The sequence below is a fragment of the Sinocyclocheilus grahami genome, unplaced genomic scaffold (assembly GCF_001515645.1).
Source record: "Sinocyclocheilus grahami isolate Dianchi unplaced genomic scaffold, SAMN03320097.WGS_v1.1 scaffold114.1, whole genome shotgun sequence".
Taxonomy (NCBI): domain Eukaryota; kingdom Metazoa; phylum Chordata; class Actinopteri; order Cypriniformes; family Cyprinidae; genus Sinocyclocheilus; species Sinocyclocheilus grahami.
In genome coordinates, this window is record NW_015505293.1 from 1,235,921 (window position 1) to 1,252,117 (window position 16,197).

The window sequence follows — 16,197 nt, forward strand, 5'->3', positions numbered from 1 at the left end:
AAGACTGTTGGTTTCGATACACGACGACCTAGGGACATGTATCCCTTTATGGATCACAGGGGCACTTCAAAGACCCAAAGGACCTCACAGACCATCAAAAGACTGCAAGTTTCTATAAGTGAATTTAGATGGCCAGCCAGCGCTCATGACCTTCACTTTCCAGAGGACGGTGTAGAAGAAAGATCTCAGGGACAGTGTTCCTCCTCAGCGTGGTGGATTATAACCTAGATTTGACATGAGGCGGTTTACCTGCGGGCTCCTGAGCGCAGTCCTCGCGCTCTGGGTCAGTCTGGTGAGCTCCACGGCGTCGTTCCCTGGACTTCATCACGAGGCGTTCAGGAGCGGGATGAGAGCACCTGGCAGGAGCAGCGGAGGTCAGGCGGGTCACGGCCGACAGACCAACAGATATCCGCTGTATATGCTGCACCTCTACCGGACCCTTCTGACGGGAGACGACAAACATATGAGCCATGAAAATCCAACTCTTTATGAGTCTGATTCGGTCTTGAGTCTCGTCGCCAAGAGTAAGTAGGCTATATGCATATATTATAATTATTAAATATAATATAAAAAAATATATACTTTATACATTAACATTATAACGTTTTACAATAGCCTACCGATATCTTGTTTGCTTTTTAGATGTTACAAATTATTTTAATTGAATTAAACATATTTTGTAATAAATAAAAAATGAAAAAAGCGGCATGGATTTTATTAAACGGCCAGTCTGCATTCAGCGGTCAAACGTTCGCGAGACTAACTATGGGCAATTCCTGCAGAATTCGTGTTATCATCACGATTAAAAAATGAAATAATTCAAAACAACGCTTTATTCACATTTATTTATGTTTACTTAGGCTAGTAAGTATCCGTAGCGGTGTAAAGTCACCCGCCGGTCATTATCGCAAAACAAATCTCTTCAGGTTTATACAAGACCAAGTTTATACAAAATAATTTGATAGGTAGCCTAGTAGTTTAGCTGGTTCTAGGCTAATAGCCAAGTCATGCATTATGCTTATTAGTTAGCGTGTGTATTAGCTTCAAGACGTCTGTTTCAAAGTGGCTTGGGCAGCAATACACATCTAAACAATAAGAACTTTCTACTTTATTAATTGCTTGTCCCGAATGTGGCCATGTGTGAAAACATCCTTCAAGATAATTAAGCACCACACATCACTTATCCTTTCTAGACTGTTTAACTGTCTGTCCTTTGACCAGTCACTAATTTCTTGTCCAAATATTTTTTAGGTTGCCATCAGGTTGGTGACAAACTATCCGTGACATTTGACATGTCCTCCATATCAACGAGCGACAACGTCCAGCGGTCTGAGCTTCGCATTCGCCTTCCAGCATTCGCCTCGGAGATGGAGGTGGACATTTATCATGCATCCAAACGTGAGTGCGATCGAAGCCCTTGTGACGAAGTACGGATTCAACTTGGCACTGTGAAAGCCAAACCGATTGACTCAACCACCTCCCATTCCTCCTGGAGGGTCTTCAACATCACGGCGCTGCTCAAGTACTGGTTGCACCAAGGTGAGAGCGTGTTCTCAGAGGAACCCGTTCAGATGCCTGCAAGATCTGAGGGCCAGGGGCGCGAGAACGTCCAGCATCTGACAGCCAACAGAGTCATGATGGTGGTTTACTCCAAGCAGAACCAGGCAAAGACGTCCACCCTCATCCAGACTGCTGAGCACTCTAAGTACGTAGCTCTGGAGCGGGCCGCTGGTGGAGGTGAACCTGCGCCTCGGCGTCACAGGAGGAACCACCGGACTGACGACAGAGTGCGTGATGCAGCAGCTAGCGTGATTCCTGGTGTTTCACAAGAAGGGGAGAAGAAATCTCTCTGCAGGAAGGTGGATATGTGGGTAGACTTCGATCAGATCGGTTGGAGCGACTGGATTGTTTATCCGAAGCGGTATAATGCCTATCGATGTGAAGGGAGCTGTCCTACACCTGTAGATGAGACATTCACCCCCACCAACCATGCCTACATGCACGTAAGAATCTCGAAATCCTTGAAATAATTGCAATTCAAATGTTTACTCTTTGCCAGTCTGATTCTAATGTTTGTCTTCTCATTTGCAGAGTCTTTTGAAGCTGCACCACCCAGATCGCGTCCCATGCTTGTCCTGCGTACCCACCCGTCTGGCTTCACTCCCAATGCTCTACTATGAGAACAGCAAGATGGTCATGATACACCACGAAGGGATGGTTGTAGGAGAATGTGGCTGCCACTGAGTCTCCAAACCCCAAATTAACTCAACACTAGCACTTTGGATATGTTCGTTAAACCAGAAATACATATTTAAGCACAAATGAAGATACATTTCTTTAATTTGTACATTATTTTCACTTGGAATCATGAGGTATCCTGCACTGAGGCACCTGGATTACTGAATGCTATTTTGAAAGCTTTGTGTGTTTGCCTAATTTGTAAATAGTAGAGTATGTAAATTACCAAATGTAATAAAGTGTTTTCATAATGGTAATAAATGTATTGTTTTTTTTTTAAATGAGAAAATCAGCAACAGCAGATGAATAAGGAAAACACTTATCAATTCTCTGGTGTTTATTGATTTTTTTTTTAATGTTTAAATGTCTCTTCAGAGTTAACAGGGCAGTTTTAGAGAACTTCACAGCAAAAAATAAAAATAAAAAAAGGCATTTTACATTATATTGAATGACACTTTAGGTGAGCATACTCATTAGGATAAACAGAAATTAGATTTTACATTACAAAAAGTATCAATGCCAAATGGAAAGTGGTCAAATTCACTGATTGCGGGTATGCTAAATTTATAGCAGTTGGCATCTGGATTTCCTCCACACCATTCTTGATGAGAAAACCACCAAGAAGAGAACCATTGCTCCCTCTAATGACCATTCTGTAAAACTACACAAATCTGTATCAAACAAACAATGTCACATGGTGGCCTGTGAGATGTCCTCCATGTCTTAGGCAGAAGTAGAGCTGCATCGATGTGCTTGGGATGCACTATCGGTCATCCGAGATAGTGGCTTTTTCAGGCACAACAGTGTTAGCTGATGTTGAGAATCTAAAATAATGGCTTTGTGCGCGTCTTGAACGTCAGCATCAGTACAGGAAAGGAAAATATCATTTAAACAGCAGGTAAATGAAAGAAAAAAGACAGATGACATGGAAGGAGAAGTCTTCTGTGCATTTATCCTCTCAGGGAACAGTTATCATCACAGTAATACTTGTTACAGTCATCGCCTCCTTCGTGTAGCAGGTCCTCTGTTGTAGTTAGATATCCATTTCAAACTGGGCATCATCTCCTTGAAATTACAGAAAAAATTAAAAATGTAACCCTATAAATTCTACTGCATCACATTTGATACACACATTTCCAAGCCCTTGGAGTTATCAATATGATCAAAAACCTTGCTGAAAAACATGTTGAACACCATCTAGTACATGCCTTCTGTCATTTGATTGATAATTTACAGTTTTTAGCAAGTAAAAGGCCTTCAGGTCATGATGCATCGTGATGATGTTGTTTTGCTGTGAAATCTTTCATGATTTTTATGAAGTGCACATAAGAATACTTTTATATTGTTAGTGATTTTTCAAGATGAACACTTACTAAATTGATGACACTTACTTGATTAACCATACATCATTTTTAGAAAAAAATCAAATGTTAAAATCTAAGTATTAAATATAATACATCAATTGAGGACAATTAAAACAGAGCGTTGATCATAAAACTAAGCATTTAAATATCTTCTTATTAAAACATTATTGGAGGATATAAAATGATAACTAATATTTATATGCATTTTATGCAAGTAATCTTACTTACATGCACATTTACATACATATAAATATCAGCAACTGGATCAAAATGCATGTTTTTGCTCAGTTTGGGTATCTGAAAAAAAGAGGCCTTTTTTTCCCTCGAGTATAAGCTCCTTATTTTCTTACATCACACTATACAAAATTATATATATATATATATATATATATATATATATATTAGGTATTTTTGTTATAATAAAACAATATACATTTTATTGTTATTATTATGTTTAGATATTATTATAAAATGTGATTATTTCATTTATCAGGCTTTACACGGTTAATAACAAATTTTAGCTTCAGTGCACATTTACCTGCGCTCTTGTCCGCCAGGGGGCTGATGCTGTTATTATTGACAGTCTGTTTGGGGTAGGCCTTGTCATTATTCATGGTGAACGCAGGAGGACTGGTCACCCCCGGAATGTCAGGGAGGCAGCAGGGTGGTGTGCGGGCCAGCGGGGAGCTGCGACAGTCCAGCAGGAATTTTCGGTCATAGATGATCCGGGTGCCTACATAATTATTTAGTAATCAAATCAAGATTACATTACGGGAAGGAAACAACAGTCTTAGAACAGGCTACAAGAGCAAAGTTGACCGACAAGCCTGTGAAAACATGGAGTCCAGCCAGGTGCGTTCAGTAAGTGCCTTGTTAGTATCGTGGGTTACATTCGATCCAAACATGTCTAAACATGTTCCTACGACTGTGGACAAGAGTTGCACCATTAAAAACCCAACCCTTGTAAAGTGTCAATGTTTGACACCCTATTTTTCATTACATTTTTTCCTTATCAGAACAGAAAAGCACAAGCCGACAGGCTGAAATGAAGTAGTGAGAACATACTATCAGCTCTCCTCCTATCAGCCCTGTTGAACCTACTGTGAACAGTCACACACAAACATCCTTGAACTACATTCACTCAGTGAGGAAAAGCTAATGAGTGCATTACGGTGTAGAAAACAGCCTGAAACACTTATAAACACAACCCATTGGTTTATGCACAGAAATCAAGCATGATATATTGCTCTTGGGAATTTTTGTCAGGCGACTATTGTGTGTTACATCACGGCTCATCTGATGATCTCTAGACAAACAGTGATTGATACACTATTTACAATAATAAGAATAGTCACCCTTATGCACTAGAAAAGCAGAAGTGGTCGTTTACAATAGGAAACCAACACAGTCACATGCCTCGAGAGGCATCACGTCCACTTTTGTCGACGGTTTACAAATTTTGTCATCTGACAAAATCCACAATGTACATAATAAAACATAAAAGTACTTATAACATCCATGAGAGAATGTTTCTATTTTTCCATGAGAGAATGTTTCATATTTTTCCTCAGCTATACATGCCTCGAGAGGCATCACGTCCACTTTTGTCGACGGTTTACAAATTTTGTCATCTGACAAAATCCACAATGTACATAATAAAACATAAAAGTAATTATAACATCCATGAGAGAATGTTTCTATTTTTCCATGAGAGAATGTTTCATATTTTTCCTCAGCTATAAAAAAAAGATACGTTTTCCTTCTAAAAAGAACTTAAAATAATTCACTCATCTTCAAAAAGTGGACAAATTTCATTAATATCATGCATAATATTAGAACGCCACACCAGCCCGTCCAAAATACACTTGAAGGTCGTTCAAGGCCATTATGTCATCTTAAGTCATTTTAATGACATAAATGAAATGTTCAAAATGTTAAAGTCAAAACGGCCTGTAAAGAAATAACCTCTTTATTTTGAATGTATACTTATTTATTAAAAAATTTTAATCAATCAATACCTATTTTTACGTTTAGAATTGTACATCGTAAGCATATTTGAACAGTATTTCTGCCATTACAACGTCTGAGAAGACCAGCAGAACATTGTTTAGCAAGACAAATAAAGAAGACTGCAGTCGAGTCAATAAAACAATGTTCTTCTCGTCGTAAAGATAACATAACCTGAATTTATGACCCCTTCACAGGTACAGTTAAAAGGCAAACAATACAAGACAAGCAGGCTGGAGCGTTATGAGCACGCGCACCGCTATATGTCAAGCACAAAGACAATGCTAGCGGAGATGCATCGCTATGTCGCGATCATAACAAAAACAACGCATGCACCGCGACAGCTGCGAGTGCCCCCAAACGATTCATCTGCAAGTTCGTGACATTTACCTCCAGGAGTCGTGCTAAAGAGGGTCCCTCCGGGCGTAGTAGAGTAATCGTGAGGCATATGGGCCGCATCGTTGATTGTGACTCGTCTGGTGGTCGGAATTGCCTGACTGGTGGTCTTCTGACTGCCCATGGACATTTTCAACACTAGTGCAATCACAAATTCAGCCAGCTGCCTTAATCAAATAGTGTCTCTGCACCTTAGAGCAAAAGAATAAAACAGTTCAGCTCGAATTTAACCGGAAGAAAAATGTATATGTTAGCGGTATCAAGTTACTTTCTATAATTATTTACCTTGTCCGTTTGTGGCAAAATTTACTACATACAAAAATAAATAATACTATATATTTGAGCCTGTATAACACTTCATTCACACTCGCAAACTAGCTAAAATGCTAGCCTTCTCCGTGACCACGTTTTCTCTCTCACTCTCTCACTCCCTCATGCACACAGCACACACTCAACAACACACGAGCAGGAAAGGGCTATTTAAATCGGAGAATTGATACAACGGCGCCCCCACTGGTATACGACGGTATTGCAATAGCGCGATGGGAAATGTAGTTTTTTTTTCGACGTTTACATGGCAACATCCATGTGGTACTTTACATACGTGTACTTTCATGGCAACATCTCCACCGAAATTACTTAGAGATGATCTTAGTGTAATCGGATTAATTTTAACAAAACTTTTTTTTTAAAGTTACTTAGTAGTTATTTTACAATATTTGTAAGTATCACACTGTATAATACACGTGGATATGCAAAATATGACAATTTTGTCAACATCATAAGATTTTCTGTGACAATGGTGACAAGTTGGAGTTGAAAATTATCCTATGTTAAAATATGTACCCATCCTGTAGTCTCCGTTCATTCATTCTTTTACGTTAATAGCCTGCTAGATTGATAAATGCATATCAGTAATATTTGGCACATTCTCTTACACACGCACACAGTTTCACAATATGTCACATCTTTCTTTATTAATTTTTGTAAATGATCTGAGCTGGTGTGCAGGGTAAATGATCTATACATATCTTCATATCAGAATGAATCTGAATAAAAGGCTTGAATACATATTCAATGTTCGTATTTCCTGTCTCCGTTACAATAAAAAAAAAAAGGAAATTAAAACATGTTCAAATAGCTACAAAGCCTCTACATTCCCCATGACATGGGCATGTATGTATTACGGGATTCTAACTAATATATTTAAAGTACATCCATAACAACTCTAATAAGGGTGCATAGCATTCTAATTAAATATAGTTTGTCATATATTTATACATATATTCTTTATTAAAAACATATTTTTCTGTGCATGTGCGCAGTTGCATTCCTTAGTACAGAGTAATATGATATTGCGTTTATATTGTCATTAATCCATTCTAAAGGAGTATAGGTGAAGTCTATTTTTGCAACAGTTAAACATTGTACATAAACTCTTTTTTAATACATAATGATTGCAATGTTAAATCGTTTTGTTCCTTAAACAAACCAAAAATAAATAAATAAATAAATATAAATTAATGAATTAATTAAAAACATTCTCTTCCTTTCCCCCATTTCCAGGAATTGTATGTCTCAGTTAACAATTACAGCAGCGATAAGATATTGAACATGTATCCATGTCCTTCATGCTGAGGTCACTTCCCTTACCCACTTCCCAACACCCCTGATAATCCTTATACTCCTTTGAGTGGATGTAGGATTTACCGTTACATGTGTATTAACTAGAATAATGGAAGAGAAATCATCTGTCAACATAAACCTGAGTGAACTGTAGAAAACAATATACAGTGAAGGAAAAACTCATGAGGGTTTTAAAGCGAAGGGACGTGTGCATTCTCACAAAGCACACAATTTCATGAAATCAACTGATCTGATTAGACTTTTTTTTTTAAATATGAAAATACAATCATTGTCATTCGTCCAATTGTCCATGCATTCCATAAATCTTTTTTTTGTTTTTTTGTTTGGAGGTTAAGTTCATTTATTCATTCACTCATTCAATGACATCCCTCAACTTAAACTACACATATGTGTGAGCCAGTATATCACGGTGTGCTTGTGACTATGTAAGCTACTGTGCTGTGATTAAATGTTGAGCACCGTACCTGATTTCATTATGCTTGCCAGCCGTTCAAAGAAACCTTGTCTATTAAAGTGAAACAGCTACCGTTCAGTGAACTGGAGTTGGCATGTAGATCACGTAATTGCATACGGTGTGAGATACTCATGCATGCTGTTATATCTCTTGAATCGTATACGTCTTACAAATGCTACTAACATTTCGAGTTAATACAGTATATACTGAACACACAAGCGCTCATAGACAGAAAAACGCACACACACACACACCGACAACAATGCAGTATTCCAACTGTTGCGGCACGTTTGATATTATTGCTTTGGTAGACTATACTTCAAGAGTTTTGTGTATGTTTGGGCTCTTTCGTAGTTAAAAAAAGAATAACAACTAAAAAACACATGCAAATGACGTTAATAATGAATTTGCAATAGAAGTAGTTTAAGCTAGTTACCATATAACCTTGTTCGTGTGTGTTGGTACTGGTAAAAGTGAAACATTTGAAGCCAAAAAGTGAGACAGACAGTTGTGAGTTCACAGTTCAGGGGTCAATTTTAAGGTGGACTTTCACAGTGCTGTCTGTATATTTATCAGTCTATTTTTAACTGTACATCTAAATGAAAAACAAACAAACAAACAAACAAACAAAAAGAATAATCGTTTAAGACGCTTCCTTGTCGCGTAACTTCATCCGAAATCCCAAACATTACAAAGGCAGTTACTCAGAGATAGTCCCCAAGCCCCACACATCACAGCTACAATCGTTTTTTCCCCAACAGCACAGCTTGATTAATAAATAGAAAATAAATAAAAATATCCGGGCCGAGTGCGGGCCCAAGAGAACAGCATGAAAAGCTGTGTTAACCAGCATGCAATGCTACATTAGTCTGAAATCGGTCCGACATGGCGGTTTTAGTCAAGTAGCTGAGCTACAAATGTGGATGAACGGATGGTCGGTAGGTCAGAGGTTAGAGTTGTGAACTGTCAGACAGAGAAAGCACATGCCCTCCTTAGGTTGCCATTTTGGGTGTTACGTACAAAGCTACACTACCTGCAACAAATAAATCAGTTCGTTTTTTTTTTTTTAAACAGGGGGGCTTGAAATTCAAAATGAGAGATATAAGACTAAAAGGTGTCTGACAGTTCAAAGGAACACGGATACGCTTCACAAAATGGAAATAAACGAAGGCGGACGCTCACGAGCAGGAGAGCACAGTGGCTTGTTGTCATTCCCATGGCAAACACCAAATGAGCTCTGACCGATCCAGAAAAAAAGCTCAGTACCAAGCTAGAAGCGAGTACACATGCGTTAGATACCGACACACACCGACGCACATTCACGTAGCATTAGAGTGCATATATCACATTGAATAACAGGATAAAGGGCCTGTGGGAAATGACGTGACGGGCTTAGCATCCACTATGCTGCTGTGTAATGACAATCAGTTTGACAAAATAAAGAACTGTTGCTTTTTTTGGGCTGTTGTGTTCCCAAGACCCTTTGTTTCAAGAGTCTCTCGTTTTTTTTTTTAAGATCCAAAGGTTTTTTCCCTCCCCGCTGCCAGTCCTGGAACGGCCCTTTACCTTGTACCCCTTCAGTTTTTTAGATAATGACAGCTCATAGGTCATGCACCAGCAGTCAGTCATGCGTTTACAGTTGACAGGAAGCACTTTTGTTGCTTTTTTTGGTGGTTTTCTTCACGTTTTGTATAAAAAGTTCATGCCCTATGCTAGTTGTATGTTTCTTTTTTCTACTGTTAAAAATGTTACAAAACTACAGGTAGAGAACTCCATCTCCTTGTTGTTTTCTGTGGCGCTCCATGGTTGCTTGACTAGGATTTGGCGCGGTGTGTTGTTCTTTCGCTGCATGTTTTGTTTTTTCCCATTATCGCTCCATGTCTCGTCCTATCTCCCAGTCGTGCGTAGGTGAAAGATGATTTGGCAGTGGATGTTCGACCCTGGAAGAGCAATCCTTCATGAACAAATAGCTCCTTCAAAGAGACTGAAGCAAAGTCACTAAAACATCAAACCGATGGACGAATTTTAGCAAAACTAGCATGCCCCATGGGTTTAAAGCTGTTCTTATCTAATACTCTAATAATTTTACCCGTTCCGGGCCGTACCTTCAGGACAGTTTGTTTGTTTCAGTGCTTTACTCTCCGTAGACTGGAGTGCTTCACGGTCTGGACATCCCTTTTCACATCCATGCCCAACTGGAGAAAAGCAAGAGGGAGGATAGGGACAAGTGAAAAGATGATTGAATCATTATGTAAGTGTGCTAGTTGTTAACTAGTGGTAATTTGGGCATTTCGTTAGTTTGATTCACTGAACAAATATTACCTGCAAAAAATAAGTCTATGGTCTGAGTCTGAATGAACTTAAAGGGTCTGTCATTAATTATTCACCCTCCATGTATGTATTTCCAAACCCATTAGACCTTTGTTCGTCTTCGGAACACAAATTAGGATATTATGTAAAAGTATTGACTCTTGTCGACGTAGGAGCCGGCGTTCTTACGTAGAACACGGATGCACTGCGCCTTGTTTACAAGCAGAGAAAGACACATGCTATACCATAAAACAGTCTTCGTAAACATGTCTGAAGATTTCGACACAGAGGATGACTTGCAATTTTTTGCCCAGCCTTACTTATTCGAACCAGAATATACAGAAGATGAACTAAGAGATGGATGTTCCACATTAGAATGCCAACTCCTGCATCAGCAGCACCACACGCATGCGTCGTGGTATTCTTGTGAACGCGCATGGAAGACTGACACGGAAGAGAAGACATTGTTGAATAAAGTCCTTATTTTTGTTTTCTTTGCAAACAAAACGTTTTCTTATAGCTTCATAAAATTACGGTTGTACCACTGATATCGCATAGACTATTTTACCAATGTCCTTACTACCTTTCTGGGCCTTGAATGTGGTAGTTCAGTTGCTGTTTATGCAGCAGGGTCAGAAAGTTCTCGGATGTCATCAAAAATATCTTAATTTGTGTTCCGATTAAGAACAAAGGTCTTACGGATTTGGAACGACATGAGGGTGCATAAAAACATATTTCAAAAACATTACAAAATATTACAAATCCTAACATTTGTACAGTTGTGTATATAGAACAAATGTAGTTTAATAAAAGCAAACAGCAAAAAATAAATGAATTAGGAATCAATTCAACAATTATTAAAATGATATCTATGAAATATTAGAAAACAGAAACTATATTACCCATCATAACTGATGATAATCTCAAAATGGTGAGCCAGATTGAAACTTCTATATACCTAAAAGAAACCAGATGACCTACCTTGCTCACAACATTCCCATGCTCATCAGTAAACTGCTCTTCATGTAGATGATCACTGGAGAGATCTATTGGATCATCCTTCTGCAAGCAGGGAATAATAGCTGGATTAATTATCATTACCAATTAATTGAAGTCAAGACTGTGCCCAAAATCATGTTCTTTGCTCAGACTGGACAGGCCCAGGGGACACACCTGTGCCTTCCGTCTGTCCTGGTCCCATGCCCGTAATTCCCCCTCCTGATGGGAGAAGCCCAGCCCTTTATCAAAGGGCTGAGTGCCCAGCAGACGCCCCCGCAGGACCTCCGAATGGCCTGTATCACATACCGGTGTAAGTAGGGCCTCCTGTGCTACACGTGACTGATTGTGGTCCGGGGACGATGACACCACGGCCTCCATGGTCTGCCTCGCTTTGGGTTGGGACCAGCTGTGGAAGGAGTCTTTCTCCTGCGAGTAAGGCTGGAAGGCACCGCCGCTGAGCCTGCGAAGGAGGGACGGACAAAGACGGTGTAAAGTTGTCTGTCCAAAGGACGACGTTCAAAGTTTTAATAGTGGTTCTAATTTTGCGAAAATAGCGAAGTCCACATCTAACTATAACGTGGGAACGCAATCCGTACCTGTCCCCGTTGTGTTCAAGGGCTCGGGTCAGTCCGGTTCTCTCGCACAACTGAGCGTAGAGCTGTTGCCCTGTAAGAACAGAAAACTTTTCCTCTGAACTTGCCTCTTTTCCACTCTTTCCTCCTCCTCTAGCTACACCCGTCAAACTGCCACCCGCCGCCGCTGCAACCTCTGTCCTCTTGCCCTCCGACCTCTGACCTCCAGCCTGCCCGTTATAGTTGGCCTTTGGGACGGCACCACTGGCCCATGCCTTTTCTACACTTGCCGACACCGGCTCGTGCTGTATGTCATCTTCCTCAATCTCCTCTTCCTCCTCCTCTTCCTCCAGCTCCATGATGGAGCCACTTGCCCCACTGGCTCCACTGCTGGGCCTCCCTAAACTGCTGCATGGCAGGCTCAACGTATTAGCCTCCGAGTCATCCGCACGGCTACTACCATCCAGAGATGAGTCTTCCACGGTCACCAGGGATGGACTGACCCCTGCTGGCCACACCTGCACGTCTGACATCTCCATCATAGTGTCCTCCTCAGTGGTGGCGATGGGCGCGCACTCCAGACTCGACACTTCCTGCCAGTAGGGCTCGACGCCCAGTGGAGAGGGCAGGCTGTACTGCATAGAAGCGGGGGAGAGCAGCTCCTCCTGCACCAGCTCGTAACCTGAGGGATGGCCAGACAAGAAAGGCAACGCTAACACCACAGACACAGTGGGGGTACGTGGGGAGTCTTGACCCTCTCAGAAAGGTCATGCAGAACACAGTGCTCTGGGTGCAGTCAAAGTATGTTGATATATAAGTGAACAGAGGTGCTTTAACGCAAAGCAGCATAATAACAGGGCCACAGAAAGTTCATTCTGCAGAGAGAGATTGGGTTCACTCACAACAAGCAATCCACTTTCAAAGTAACTTTTAAAGGAATATTCTGGGGTTTTTTCAACCTGAGGGTTTTTTCAACAAAATTTGCATTTACAATGATGCTTTAATGCATGGAGGCGGTATAAATAAATTTTAAGCAGAATTTACAATCATGGCACACAGTGTATGACACACTGCTTGGTTCTTTCCATTGGTTGTTGATTGGATGGACACAGATCTGACTACGAGCTTGCAGTCAGTCATGGAGAGGCGGGGATTGGAGAAGTCTGGCAGACAGTAACAAGTAATTTTGAAGTCAAGAAAACATTTTGATTAAACATCACAAGGTCAAATAAATAAATAAAAAATTAAGCATATACTTGAATGAATTATTCACAATTAAATAAATAACATGCATTTGCAAAACAATTGAATTTTCATTTCATGATGACGTAAATGTTTATTTATTAGCTACAAAACATTAAAAAATTTCCTGCTAAGCTTCCATTATAAGTATACTGAAACGTGTTCATTTACACATCTGAGGGAACAATGAGGGACAAGTTTAAATTATCATGTTCAATATGTTGAAAACCCAGAATATTCCTTTACCATACCTTTCCCCACCCACATACACACTAATATGCTCAGATTCAAAATTGGCTCGTGTCAGCTCTTTCTTTCTCATATACGTATGAAAGTTGTGTACATGACCACGCAGTACATCCACCTTAATGAGTATGCAACAATGGCTTTTCTCTTGTGTGTATGATCATAATGTAGGACCACACATTCCTGGGATTGTTCAAATGGAATTGCATGGAATTGCAATATACATAACTGACTTGTATTTGCATGAAATGTGAGCAATAGTACGCATGATTAATAAGAACACGCAATAGTTTTAAATAGGCATTCTGGATCTTAAGGTGTAACAGGGACCAACTCTGCTACTAACTTTGCAGTTTTTTTTGTACTTCTTCATTCTTACAGCACAACACAAATACATTTTATAATACATATTTTAAAAATATAAAAAATAAAGTGAAATATAATCATCAATCACGGCTATTTTATCATTTTTGTATTATATTGCTGGAGTCTGGGAGTCCACAGCTGTACTGCAGGGTGTCCACATATTATTGATTTCAGATTAATTTTTGAGAAACAATGAAAATATGCATCAACAAAAAATAGAATACTAACTTAATATGCTTAAAGCAACCAAAGCTTTGCTAAGAAGCTAAAGTTTATTTAATGCATATGACTGTACTTCAATAAGCATGATTTTTAGCTTTGCAATGAAAGCATTTAAACAAAGTATGGAAATGCATTAACTGAAAATTCATGATATAATGCAATGCATAACCAAAATTTTACTATTCACATTTAGTATTTTTAACTAATTTAGACCATAATATTACGGACACTTGCCTGATGACACAAAACAACAACTAAAAGTTGAGGAAAAAAACTAAAAGATTGTCAGTAGTTTTGTTGTAGCATTACGCTATTATAAATTTTACTAATTTATCAAACAACTGGCACTATTTGAGCAAATGTTGTAGCTGTATACAGTATGTGGGTTGATGGTTGCATGGATGGTTCCATGGTTGGATGGATGATGTATTACTGTTGTATTGGAATGATAATGATAAGAAGAAATGAAGAAATATTGCAGAAGAGAATGAGGATGATTTACAGCGATGAATTAGTGGAGACCTTCACTGTGCCCCCAGTAATGAGAATACACACGTGAGTCAGACGCACACAGAGCACACTGTGAGACACCATAAATCTACTGTCTCTCCAATACAAATAAGCAACACAAAATGGGGCAGATGTGTAAAACCTTTGTTCATTGTTATGTACAAAAGCCACATATGAAAACTCCCTCACACAAAAACAGACACACACACACACACACAGGTACGCATGCAAATAAATGTAAACACACTCAAACAGTCAAACACACATCACATTACAGCACAACACACACAACGCAAAATTATGGCTCTGAAACATCTTGATATCACACAGAGTGATCTGATTATCTTATATGGCCTGACAGGAAGGTTAGATATTTCTTCCCACACACACATACAGATTAGGACTGCATTCACATCTTATATCATGTGATAATTTTATACAAAATATTGTATCTGAATTGTTTTATGCAGCCATTTTGGTCTCTTTCAGCCAGGAGAAAGTGATTAGCTTAGAAAAATAAAGGTTATAAAAATGTGAAATTTTACATGTGATAGATTTCAGTTTTAGCCACAAGGGGTCGTTAATAGCTACACAATTTTCATGTTTGTGAATACAGTCCATGACATCAGCAACAACACCAAGCTCTGGGGTTGAAAATGGTGTCACACAATCAATGCGTGACACACAAACACACTTGAAACACACCAACAGCAATAAATTAGTTGACACGTAACGTTCCAAAAATGCTTCTGCGACACGATACGGTCACAGATCCATTTTCCAGAGCATTATGTAAACAGAACAGCAGGGTCTAAAACAACAATGTTAATATATTCACCAAAGATAAGAAGAAGAGTTACTGAAGTTACTGAAATTCAGGAATTCAACGCCACTCAAGGAAAACAATTAGTGCATATACACAGGAAGTATAAATTGAAAGCATGCCATGCATACACAATTTTGTTATAGAGCAACACAAACAAAGGCCTCTTTTTATTTAAAGGCCTCACAAGTAAATTTTTTTCCAGAAACAACAAAAAAAAAGCACGTCAAGCAGCATGCGCATGCATACAGACACAGCACAGCTCCCACAAAAAATGGGAACTAGAAAACAAAACAAAAAGAATGACAGGAAAAGAGGAGGCCCAGAGGAGGTCATTATGAGGTCGGAGGTCGAAGAGGAGAGCTGTGAGGAGGAAGAGTAGGGCGGCTGGGCTGCAGATGACATGTTTAGAGAAAGAGAGAAGGAGGAAAAGAGAGACGGAGAGGCGCAGACACAAGTATGGAGGCCTGTTGTCTTCTCTTGAAGTACTCATCCATACGAGCCTGCATACTCCTATCTGTTCCTCACTGGCATATTTGAAAAAATACACTTCGGTACCCCAAAGCACATTTGAATTGTTTTCTGGAGCATAACTGCTACAATTTCACTCTCAGCATTTGCTCGCACCACTGCTCTATACTGTGTCAATTTTGCATGCTTCACTCCATAAACATAAATATTAAAAATATAAATATTAAAAAAAAAAATCCCAATGCCATTTTTCCTTTTATATTTTATTTTCCAATTGCATTTGACCATCGTAAAAAAAAAATAATAATAATAAAAAAAAAATATATATAT

At 39.2% G+C, this 16,197-nt stretch overlaps 3 protein-coding genes across 6 annotated transcripts in view; 1 reads left to right on the forward strand and 2 right to left on the reverse strand.

The window, feature by feature from the left end:
- Positions 1–235: 235 nt before the first annotated feature.
- LOC107589292 (nodal homolog 2-A-like) lies at positions 236–2,244 on the forward strand. The gene is made up of 3 exons (XM_016277686.1): positions 236–524; positions 1,252–2,003; positions 2,092–2,244. Exons 1-3 carry the CDS (start codon positions 236–238, stop codon positions 2,242–2,244), a joined length of 1,194 nt encoding a protein of 397 aa, XP_016133172.1.
- Positions 2,245–2,572: 328 nt separating this feature from the next.
- The window catches only part of LOC107589258 (eukaryotic translation initiation factor 4E-binding protein 2-like), a 23,276-nt gene continuing 9,651 nt past the window's right edge, over positions 2,573–16,197 (reverse strand). The window contains exons 2-6 of the mRNA XM_016277644.1: positions 15,652–15,658; positions 6,291–6,432; positions 6,000–6,196; positions 4,141–4,335; positions 2,573–3,303 (exon numbers count right to left, since the gene is read on the reverse strand). Coding sequence (XP_016133130.1) covers positions 3,272–3,303; positions 4,141–4,335; positions 6,000–6,135 — 363 coding nt within the window. The 5' untranslated portion in view covers positions 6,136–6,196; positions 6,291–6,432; positions 15,652–15,658 and the 3' untranslated portion in view covers positions 2,573–3,271. The remainder of the gene's footprint in view (positions 3,304–4,140; positions 4,336–5,999; positions 6,197–6,290; positions 6,433–15,651; positions 15,659–16,197) is intronic.
- Positions 6,888–16,197, reverse strand: part of ank1b (ankyrin 1, erythrocytic b) — an 84,212-nt gene continuing 74,902 nt past the window's right edge. For 2 of the 4 annotated variants that reach the window (XM_016277641.1, XM_016277640.1), the window contains 5 exons: positions 12,012–12,669; positions 11,590–11,875; positions 11,398–11,478; positions 10,212–10,301; positions 6,888–10,046 (listed from right to left, as the gene is read on the reverse strand). In XM_016277641.1, the coding sequence (XP_016133127.1) occupies positions 10,233–10,301; positions 11,398–11,478; positions 11,590–11,875; positions 12,012–12,669 (1,094 nt within the window). In that variant the 3' untranslated portion in view covers positions 6,888–10,046; positions 10,212–10,232. The remainder of the gene's footprint in view (positions 10,047–10,211; positions 10,302–11,397; positions 11,479–11,589; positions 11,876–12,011; positions 12,670–16,197) is intronic. The other 2 variants (XM_016277643.1, XM_016277642.1) reach the window with 2 other exon arrangements.